The sequence below is a fragment of the Dromaius novaehollandiae genome, chromosome 24 (assembly GCF_036370855.1).
Source record: "Dromaius novaehollandiae isolate bDroNov1 chromosome 24, bDroNov1.hap1, whole genome shotgun sequence".
Lineage (NCBI taxonomy): Eukaryota > Metazoa > Chordata > Aves > Casuariiformes > Dromaiidae > Dromaius > Dromaius novaehollandiae.
In genome coordinates this window covers 2,875,160-2,886,731 of record NC_088121.1, presented here as the reverse complement: position 1 = coordinate 2,886,731, position 11,572 = coordinate 2,875,160, and the positions used below count along the sequence as shown (strand labels likewise).

General features: G+C 38.9%; 1 protein-coding gene across 3 annotated transcripts in view; it reads left to right on the top strand.

Moving 5' to 3' along the window:
- Positions 1-1,788: 1,788 nt before the first annotated feature.
- Positions 1,789-11,572, top strand: part of PRKCZ (protein kinase C zeta) — a 74,650-nt gene continuing 64,866 nt past the window's right edge. The window contains exons 1-3 of one of the 3 annotated variants that reach the window (XM_026096500.2): positions 1,789-2,363; positions 3,872-4,088; positions 10,095-10,216. In XM_026096500.2, coding sequence (XP_025952285.1) covers positions 4,018-4,088; positions 10,095-10,216 — 193 coding nt within the window. In that variant the 5' untranslated portion in view covers positions 1,789-2,363; positions 3,872-4,017. Of the gene's footprint in view, positions 2,364-2,855; positions 3,266-3,871; positions 4,089-10,094; positions 10,217-11,572 lie in introns of those variants that run through there. The other 2 variants (XR_010392786.1, XM_026096501.2) reach the window with 2 other exon arrangements.

Genomic DNA, 11,572 nt, shown 5'->3' with positions numbered 1-11,572 from the left:
TCATTACATGTGTAAAGCTAGATTATCATTGTGGTCATAGCTGTGTAAACTGGGAGTAAACCCACTAAAGATGAGGTGATGGGATAAAAATGCAAAACAACACAGAACCTGACGCATTTATACTAGTATTTAGTACCACATTTATAACTGGCATAAAATAAAATGGCTGACTTGTAAGACCCTCAAAATAGTAGTGTTAATAAGCACACTATCAGGTCTTCAAATTTAGGTGCTGCATGACAGCCATATAATGGCTTTCTTTTCATTAAGCTGAGGGTAGTTTCATAGAAAACAGAAGCGCAATGCTCTGCCATGTCAACAAAATAACAGCATTAGTACTAAGTGACCAATTTAAAAAAAAGAAAACTTTGTAAGATATATAAATAGCTTTGTATTCAGGTTTTCTTTAACTGCTGAAAGTGTATCCAATAATTTGTTAGAGTAAGCTGTGCTGAGCAAAATCTCCAAATAAATCACAGTTCTGAAGAACTGCACCACCTTTTATCTCACAGTCCAACATCTCAGGTATCACAGGATGTCTAACTGATGTGAAAGAGAGATCAAAGTCTAGCCTGCCCTGAAATAAAGTATGTTCATAGACACATCTTATATAATGTTCTCCATTTTAAAGAGGAAATCTGAAACACATGAAGATTTAAGGTCCAGTTTGAAATCACATTCAGAGTTCCAATTGAGATAAAATTAACAATGGAGACATTATTCATTCAGATTAAAGACTGTTAAATCAAACCAATTATTGCATTTCCTTTGTGTCACAGAAAATGTCTAGATTGATAGGAATATTTTGCTTCTTTATTCCTACTTAAACTAGTATTAAGCATTTTTTATTCATATTTTGGAAGATTGTAGAGATACCAAAAGGAGGACCAGGGCTATATTCATACAAGCACACACACTCACATAACCCTCATAAAGGAAGTGTAAAAGTGCTAAATGGTGTCCAAAAGAAACTCAAGGTAGGTGTGCACCAGGTAACAGCAGGAGACTAAGGATCAATCATCTCTCATTTTCAAAATACAGACTCTGATTTCAACTCTGAGTAGTCAAACCCAAAACATAGTAGTTGTGACACCTTGGCTTGGTTTTCAAAGTTCAGTGAGCTAGTTACCCCAATGAGATTCAAAGAGGTAAACAAAAGCTCCAAGGCAAGCCTTTCGTTTGGATAGCTTATTGGCTTGGAAAGCTGGTTTAGGTATAGAAGAAAACTAATTAGCCATTTTAATTTTTAATTTCCACGAGGGTACTCCGAGTACAACAATCCCACACCTCTATCTGAAAAACAGGCAAAGCTCCTATGTCTTCTTTTACAGAGGAGACCACCGTGCTTCAGTCACAGTTGATTCAGAGTTTTAAATCAACAAACCAAAGTATCATTAGAAAAAAAATCACTTTATAAAACTGAAATAATAATGACATTGAACATTTCATAGGCTTGCTCTTATGAAAGTGTGGGTAATTCAGCAACATTACTACAATGTAGTCCATTGTCTTTTTTCCTCCCCTCTGGGTTTGACTACTTAGAAGACATCATAGTATTGCTATTTTTGTTGTTTCATTTCTTCTATATGTATTTATTTTGACAACAGCTTTCCTGCCTTAACAGTTCTGAATGAATTCTTTCAGGTTTGGGTGGTATGTTCACCCTCATGTAAAATTACACTTTTCTGAAAGTCAGTTTTCCCTCTCATTCCGGGCCGCGGCGCACCTCCCCCAGTCGCAGACGCCACTCCTTCCGGGCACCGCCCCTCGCCTCAGCACCGCCTCCGGCCCAGCCCTGAGGCGGCCCCACGCTCCCTACCACCAGCCCGGCGCTGGATACTCCGGGGAGGCACTGCAGCTCCTCCCCGAGCTACCCAGCGCCTCCCGGCGAGCTGAAGCTAAGCAGGAGCCCGGCGAGGCAACACCGGAGAGCCATGGGGCCTTTGGCAGTCTGGACGACCCACACTACCTCTCTAGAGGGCTCCGAGGAGAGCAGAACCGTAGCTCCGTGCCCACACAGCGCCGCAACGGTCGCATCCGCGTCTCCTCGCGGGTCTGGGGCCTCCTTCCGCCACAGCGCTACCACATCTCTGAGCGCATAGGTACTGCACAGTCACGGCGGGGCAGTGAAGCCCTCCAGGGACGAATCAGGGCAGTGGCAAGACCGCCAGAGCGCGGCCGGTCGCTGGGGTGCGAGGACAGCATCCTCCTCTGCACCTACCGCCGCCCCCCCCCCCCCATCACACCTACCACCGCACCCGCGGGAGCAGCATACCCGCCGCTATCTTCTCCGATTGGCTGCAGGTGTTCGCCTACCGCTTCCTCTATGGCTTTTGATTGGCTGAGAAGCCCCTACTCTCCAGGTAACGGTTCCTAACCTATGATTGGTCACGGTGAGTGATATCACATGGGGATTGGCTGCAGGTGAGCCGGAGCTTGCTATTGGCCGACAGGTAGAGTGGGAGGTGTTGTGTTGGTTGTGAGTGCTAGCCTTCTTAGTCGGCCATGTTCGGAGTAGGAGCGCTGGTGCCGCTAGAGCTAGGAGGAGGGGGCAATTGAGGCGGGGAGCGGGTCGGTAGCTGAGGAGGAGCCTGGGGCTCCTCCCGCAGCGCGCTACCTCCGTGATTCCTGGGGCCTCGCCGGCCCGGAGGGCGGTGGGGAGCCGGGGTCCGACCTGAGCTTCCTCGCGGGACTTTGGGCAACTTCGGGCCGGGGGAGGGGGGAGCCGAGTACCGCTGGCACGAGGCTGGAGAGGCAGGCCCGGGGTGAGGGGGGGCGTTATCGGTTAGATTTGTGGAGGTGGCGGGGAAAGGGACCCTTCGGGACCTGGTCGCTGGGGAGGGACTTACCTTGGTCGGAGCAGCAGAGCAGGTAGGAGAAAGGGTTAGCCCCAAAGGCGTCCCTTGGGCGCGGTGGGGAAGGAAGAGGAGGATAGTCCTTTCCGCCTGCTGCCTGCCCCGACTCGGCACGGAGGGCGGCAGCAGCCAGCAGAGTGCTGGCCCGGCCCTGCGGAGCGGCCTCGTCCGGGCGAAAGCGTCCCTTGCCTCCCGCTCCCCCCGCGCGTTGTGTCCGCGGCGTCGCCGCGCATGCGGTCGGGAGCGCACCGACCCCGGTGCAGGTCGGCGGTTGCTGAAGGAACCCTGGGGAGAGTAGGGGGGGGCTACATGTGGCCTCAAGTCCCAGCAGGAGGACAGTAGGGAGCCCGAGTTCTGGCATCTTTCCCTGGTGCATATGGCCTGCTTCCCTAGACAGCGGGCTTAGGGAGGTATGTGAAAATATTTTGCAATATGCTTGTATATGGGAGGGAGTGGAGAAAAGTTCTGAATGAACAGGATGTTTGCTTGGAAGCCTAGTCCTAAAGGCAACTGAAACTGCCCTTTGGAGATCCTCTTCTACTTTTCTTGGATAAATTTGTAATTAACATGAGCCACTAACAGTCTTCCTTGTATGTAAAAACTACTTTGAATTGGCATTCTCTACTGTATGGAAGAAAAGAGCCAGAAGTAGTATGGATGAATAAGTAAATAAGTGTTCTGAGTATTTTTGGCCAGGAGGGAACTGCCAGATGTTTTGTTAAAAAATGTTGTCCTGTAGAAAAAAAAAAAAAAAGTAAATTTTTTATACCACCTATGCAAAAAAAACCCTGTCTACCTCTTTTGAGTTCCAATCTTCTGTAAATTGGAATATTTATGTAATACAGGGTATTTTTAACTGATTCACTTCATTACTGTGCAGGACGAGTCTTACTGTATATTTTCCTTTTCTTGCTGTTTTATGTGTAAAGCTGCTTGGGTTTACAAAATCTGATACAACACATTTGTTCAGTAGAGTGTGTATATATTCATCTATATTCTGGTTTTCTGTCTTTCAGCTGGATTGACTGTTATCTGGATAAGATCTGCATATTTCACACCCAAAGTCTTTCACTTCAGAATTAAATGAGTTATCTATTCTGAATGATCTGATATTTCTATGTATTTACAATATAGCCTTCATTTATACTGTTGAATTTAGACCATGCCTAGCAGAATGGGCTCGAAAGTTAAGTTGAACACAGACTTCATCAGGGTGAAAACACACTATAGTGGGTAAGTCTATGTGTTCTCTCCTCTGTATTGTGTCATACCTAATTTTGAAGCATATCAAACAGGAATCCATAGTCTCACTTAGTGGTAGCGTAAAAAGGAAGCTGATGGATTTGGATGTAATGTGAAGACAGGTGTATAAACTTCTAGGCTATTAAAATAAACATCCACAACAACTGCAGCACACTGAAACATTTTAAGAGTTGCTGTTTTATTCTTTAGTCTGAGTTGATGGGTTATTGCTTTCTGTTTTCTTACAAGTGTTTATGGTCACAGACAAATTGGTCTGTTATATTCAGATGCAGATATTATCTTTATAATATAGTAATACATGCATTACATTTCATCATATTCACTCATGTAGTGAGCTCTACGTCTACAGGTCAGCACTGAAATTAGCAGGAGACTGCCATGTGCAGGTTTCCAATCATAGATGTCAATTTGTGACTGTATGGCTCCTTGGGACAAAATTTGTAGTATTTAGTACAAGAGCCCCTTTCCATTGTGGGTTTTTAGATATTGTTTTAATTTACAGTGGTTACTGTCTGGAAAATTATTGGAGGTGTTTTTTTGTGGGTGAGTATGTAAGTCTTGAAACAACAAGCTAGTGTTACTGGATTTGCTTCTTAAGAAATTTTGAAGAGAATGCTTATCAGGGAATTATCTAGGTTAATGTGGGAAGAGCGATTTTTAGTTAAATCTCAAGTTATCAATAAATTTAGATGAGCCTATGTAAGCTGCTTGAAGACTCAGTTCTAAAAGTGTTTTTTTCCTTAAGAATCTAAATTCAAGACACAAAAGTCTTTGTTTTCAGGTAATGAATAAATATCAAAAGTACACTCTTGAAAAGTATGTTAGTTTGCCCTTTTTGTGATAGCTTTTTTCTCCCTTCCCTGCAGCAGCTTGACTAATGCAACATGAATGGCAGTGAGATATTGGTGTTAACACAATTTCTTCAGTTACCCTCTCAATGCTTATTTATGCAGCTCTGCTTTAAGACAGTGAAAAGAAAGTCACGGTCTTCATGACTTTCAGTTAGTTGCCAGCCGAGTCATGAAAAGTTTTATTATTTCAACATCTAATTTGTTTTTTAAGGGGAGGGTATAGGAGTTTGCCTTCCTCTAAAGCATCAGATGTCTATTTACTTATTTACAAACAAAATACTGACTACAGTAAGTCAGCACTTCAAAATTGTGTAGGAAATCTGGTTGGTGATAAGGCTGTGGAATACTCTGTTCATTGTCACACTTAAGGCTGTTGTGTGTCGGGGATTATCTGGACCTGATTTTTGCAGGCAAGAAATACTGCTTGCTTTGAATGTGAACTTTTTTTTTTTTTTAAAGATTGGTCTGCATAGGGTTCTTCTGTTTGGCAGCTGAAATAGCCAGATATCCTAGATGTTGCTATAGTGTATGCACAGTAAGCCTAATGCTTTCTGGAAGCATTGAATTTGGATACGTGTTGTATGGGGGCTTTATACATGTGTAGTAAATCTGTTAGAGACTGGAGATACTGTTTTTCCTGTACCTTCATTAGACAGTGTGAACTTATTTCCTTCCTCCTTGGAAATTCTATATGGGAATACTGAATGATAGACCTGAAGTTGGGAAGGAATTTTCTCTTAGAATGGCAGTGTCTTTAGTGACTTTTTGGCTTTCTTGTCAGACTGGAATTTGGATGTCTGCTGAATCGTATTTCACCTAATTGATTTGCTGCCACTGTGAGGACCTTGTGGATTAATCTTATTTTGGTCTCTCCTGTCTTCACCTGAGGCATAAATTTAAATCATTTGAGGAGTTAAATATTTGGCCTAAGTAAATCCTTGGACTTGATTTGAATTCTTTAGATTAAATTTATTAGCATATGAATTCATAGTAAGTGACCTAAGTCACCCTGTCTGGTTGTGTGTGTGTGTTGGGTTTTTTTTTTGTTCTGCTGAACAAATAAATGTTGATACTGTAGTTGAGATTTTTAATACTGTGGTGTAGGAAAGTGCTCTTTGTAGTGTAACTGTGAAAATATTTACCAAATTTTCTTAAAAATAGAGAGCTTCCCTGTTAAGTATAAAACTACTTCCCATGTCAGTGCCAAATAGTTTGAGGTCCTGAGTTTAGAATTTTAGAGCAAATGCCAATATTGGTTTTTGCCTCTTAAAGCCAAAAGTGGGACAACCCTAGTGTGCCAGCATCAGTAATCTGATGAACACCAGTTTTATCACAAGAAACTTTAAATATTTCAGTTTGGAAGGAAGGAAACAATTAGTATGAAAATACATCCAGGGCAGTGGCTAAGAAAGTGATACCTGTATGGATCTCTTCTTATGACTCTCCTCATTTTTGATGCGTTAGCAGAACTGGAAAATAGCATCTTGAAAGATGGGTATTCTCATGTATAAGGCTAAGCTTTTACTTTTGTTGGCTTCTGTTCCTACCTATGCTTCTGACTCTTTCCTGATGCCTAGTCATTTGACTTTTATGTCTTGATTTTGCCATCTATAAATTGAAAATCTAGTAAAATCTGTTAACTTGCAGTTCATTTACCGGCAGGATGAATTTTCATTAAAAAAAATTCTCATAGCAAAAATGTAGATATGCTTTTAGTGATATGGATTCATGTCAAAGCTGGTGTCTCAACAAAATACTGAGAATTTGCTATCCATTTACGAAAGTTTATAGGCAGAGCACTCTGGTTCATTTTTTTAATGCTGTTTTATTACCATTGCTCAGTAACTTCTGAAATGTGATAATTAGTAGAGATTGTGCTGATCAATTGGGGTTTGTTATATTAATCATCTGCACCAGGGTGCTGTTTGGGATATTTAATAGATGTTTGTAAACTGCTGTGTGAACTTTGGTTGAAAGGTTTGCACCATATATGTAACATTACTTATGATTATTTCTGCTCAGTAGTTTAATCCTACACCTGTTAATCGTGTCATACACAGGCTTAGGTTGAAAAGAACATGCATAACACAAGAAGTATTATGTTTGTATTTCTGGGATGCATGGATATGCATGCTTCTCTGAAGCAATAATGGGAGAGCTGCCTTAGCTGTATGAGGGAAGGTACTCTAAATGTGAATAGAAATTAGCATAAATGGTTTGGGATAGTTTGCTGGCCCAGTGGAGCTATAAAGAGAAAGGTGTGTGTCTTTATAAAATAGAGCTGTGCAGACTTTCTTCTTTCAGTTATTCATTTTTAGTGATCTCCCCATGATGTTCACTTTCTTAATGCTATTCTCACTTGTAAAGGAGTGAATCATCTGTTAATTTACAAAGCAGGGGTTCTGTGATCACAGAATTTTCTTTGTTTTATTGCTTGAATCCACGTGTCCCTGTGAGTAAGAGCTGACTAACTTTGTTATGCATTGTGTAATTGATTACTTCAATGTTTCCATGAGAGTACTACCTCATCTTTAACCATTTCCTGCAATTTGTAAACTTGTTTAATGTTGGATGACTTTAGAATTAGGATCAAGCTCATTCAGGTACCTGCTAAACAATTTAAAATGACAGGTGACAGTATGATGCATCTTTTTGAAATCCCAATTAAAAACATAAGCATGAGGAAGTTGTAAAGCACACAAGTGCCAAGTCTGTTGCCAGGGAGTCCTAGGATCTTAGGTATTCCTGTTTCTGGGTGTGACAGAGTTCCTAACATACCATAAATAAGTGCATAAGTAAATTGCAAAAGAAAGTAAGCTTGTGTAACACTCACTGCTTTTTTTTTTTTTTTTTTTTTTTTTCAGTTACTTAGTTTGTCTGGTTTGTATGTTGTTATTTGAAATCGCTTCATTTAAATATTGCATTGATGTGATATTTTTTCCTGTGTATTACCTCTGTTTAATTGCTAAAGAATCCCATGAGATACATGCTTTTGCCATTGGATAGCTAAAACTGCACACTAACAAGTAATATGAAAAATTAGTGATCAGGAAGTTATATGTATGGGCAGTTATATTAAGAGAATTACTCACATGCCTAGATTAAATACATTGGCTTTTAGAACCATGAATGATGATCAGTTATCTGTGACCTGATTGGCTAATGTGGCTACAGGCATTAAGATTAAATATTGTTAATCTCAAAAGAATATGGGTATAATCAAGACAATAATTTGAATAAATCTCATTTATATTTGCATCTGTAATAGGTGGTGCTTGGACAAAATAACACAGCTGAAATATGCTAATCTGAAGGTCATTAATTTATATGTAGAAAGCAGTGCCATCTTTTATCACAATTTTAATAATGTAATGCTGATTAATGTTACTGTCAACTTCAGTTGGAGTTTGTGTGTATAGTAGAGCAGTGTCTTAGTGTGTGGTTTCACATTTTTAATACTATTTAAATAGCCATGAAAGCATAATTACTGGCCTAAAGAAATTGACAAGAGTTACCACAGATCTACAGATACCTGATTTTCTTAGTAGCTTGTGGTGGCAGTGCATTAAATAATGAGCTGCTTTTGTCAGTGACTGTGTTTTGGTGCAAGGCACTGCACCAGACATCAAAAACTATGTGGAGAACTAGTTTGGTCTCTTACTTCTGTAGGTGCATAAAATATGCCTTTTTCACTTGGGCAGGGGAGAGGGGGCTTTTCTTAGCCTCTGCCTCACCTGAAAACTCTCAGTTCTAAAACAATACAGCTTTGCAGGTTGCATGTTTCTTTTCCATTGGTATTGGAAAGAATTAGTTTATTATGCTGCTGTTCTTAAAGAACTTAACAAATTGTAAATTTAAAGCTTCACTTGAAAAGGTAATAGTTAATTGAATTTGAAATGTAAAACAACCTTTTAAAGAATTCTACTAAAACTTCGCTTACTGTAATTCTTTGCCAAAGTAGACTGTAAAATTATTTATGTATTTCACTTAAAGCATAAGTTACAGAATTTGAGATCCTTAATTCAGTGTATTACCTTTCCTGGAGAGGTCTTCACATCTTAGATACTTCTTGGTTTTGTTGTTGGATTCAGTAAATCTATCTTAAATACTTCAAGGTGTTGAGTTTTGGGTGAAAAACACAAGTAAGCAAAATAGGTAAGATAACATGTTTTCTAAAATGACTTGTTATACAAGGTGAAAAAATGAAAAACCAATCTTATTGGGTAACTTCCGATATGTTTACGGTATTGAGCTAAGAGGAAAGAATTGCATATGTCAGTAGCTGTTAACTGGGAAATAGAATTTTGCAATTATCTTCTAGGAGGTCTTGAAAGCACCCAGACTTCTTAAGTACATCTCCTTTTTGTTTAATCAGTTAGTTTCCTTGAGTCTTTTCTTGAAAATAGAAAACAGGAAAAAATCTAGTTTGTATCTTCAGATTTTGTTTAGCATATCTTTTCTTTTTCTTTTAAAAGAAATCTTCATTCTGTTTTGATAGTATTATGTGGCTTTTCATTGTATTAAGAGTTAGTTTCTCAAATACATGAGCATGACTTACATTAAGCAGAATTAAAAATTGGGTTAATAGTCTTAAAACATTTCAAATGTAGAGTACAGGAAAATGCTGAGTTTGGTTAAGGTTTTATCTGTTGCTGAATTTTGTTGTGATATATCTTTTTGAGATTTCACCCACTTGGAGCTTCCTCTCTAATGATCTAGCAGATGTGAGGAATAACTGAAATTTTAATAGAATTTTACAGTAATCATGATACCTTATTTTATTTCCTTATGGAAGAAATCCTAGGATCCAATTTAATTGTTATAAAATCATGTGGGTTTTTTAACACCATTTTGAACGCTGGCATTTATATTAAAGGAACTGGACTCACCGAAGGGAAGTGGTAAATTTAAAAAAAAACCACCCCCCCCAAAAACAAACAAACAAAAAAAAACCAAAAAACAAAAAAACCCTAAATACTCTGAGATGTAGTCCTGTTGGCTTCTGGCCATTTATTTTAGCCAGTTTCATAAGTATGCTTTTGCATCTTAGTCTGTAGATAGAATTGCTGGAATATGCTGGCTAAAGCACACATTTTCTCATAAGTTTGATTTTTATCTCTTGCAGGAACATCCTGATAACAAACTTGGATGCATCAATGAGCTATGATGAACTTTGTAATGAAGTGCGCGAGATGTGTACTCTACAACAGGAACAGCCAATTACCCTCAAGTGGATTGATGATGAAGGTACTGTAGATATGTGAAATGCTACATAGTAACTCTTATTTTTCTACATTTTGGTACAAAGAGGGATGCTGAGGAAATACCAAGGGACATGACCCTGTTCTATAAAGCAAGGAGCTTTGAGTAAATAAACATCTGAATATCAAGGTTGTGTTGTACTTTAATTTACTTTAATTCTTTTAAATAATATGTGATTATCTGCTGCTGTATTTAACTAGAGAGACCAAAGGAACATTTGATGAGAAAAAATTTGGCAGACTTGCCATTTCTTTTAACTCAATGACTAACTTGGTTTTTCTTCTTATTTCCTTCTTTAATTGTTAACACTAGAGGAATAGAAGTTTTCTTTGGAAAAATGCAGATGCAGAGGGAGTGAATTGTAGCTGTGGTCTGGTATCTGAGACTCATAAAGTTCTTAGGGGGAAAAAGTGTTTTTCAAGAGGATGCTGACCCAGATCTAGTGGTAGGAATGTGAATATGTCTTGACCTAATCATGCCATGATTAATGGTTTAGATAATTACTGTAAAGAGTTTTAGACATGAGTACTGTATACTGCTTTTTTGCCTCTTTGTTTTCTTGGAGTTGGGTTAAGAAGATGGTTTCTGGTTGGTATCTGAAGCCTGGTGTTGATCCTAGTTTCTGCTCTTCCATCTACTCCATGTAATTTTGGGGAAAGCTTTCAATCGCTAAAAGTTTGGCTGGCTGCCCATGTATAAAATAAGTCGGAGTGTATTGCTTGACCACACAAACGTTTTTCAATGTTGGTGTCTGAAATGCTTTGTGAGAGGTATTTAAGAGGCTCTGTAAAATTTTAATATTTTAACTATTCCATGCTTGCATATTGAATGCAAAGCATCTTTTAATTTCAGAATTTTATAGGCCTAATGCCATACTGTTCAAAACTCACTTTCAAATCTCACGTTTTTAAAATGTTGCTTAAATCATGTCAGCTTTTCCTATGACATAGGCATTTCCATCTTCTGAATTATGATTTGCCTTTAGAATGAACATGTTCTCAAGAAATAATGCAGTTGTAATATCAAAAGACTATGTTCTTAAATCTTTTTTGGTATTTTGTGAAAGGCTAGTAAGAATTATAGCAATGATAAATCATTTTCTGTGGTGGTTCTTGACAGTTGCACAGCTGCTTAATGGTTGTCACTGGTTGTAGTATTGATTGTATTACTGGTCTGACATAGCCTATTCAAGAGCTATGGGGCAGATTGATGTTGTCTGTCTTTTTGAAGGAATATTTGACTAAGTTGGATATTAATATCCTGTTGATGTCAAACATGATGACCAAATGTGAAATGAACAAGGTGCATTATAGGTGACTTGTATGTGTTTTTTTTTTTTTT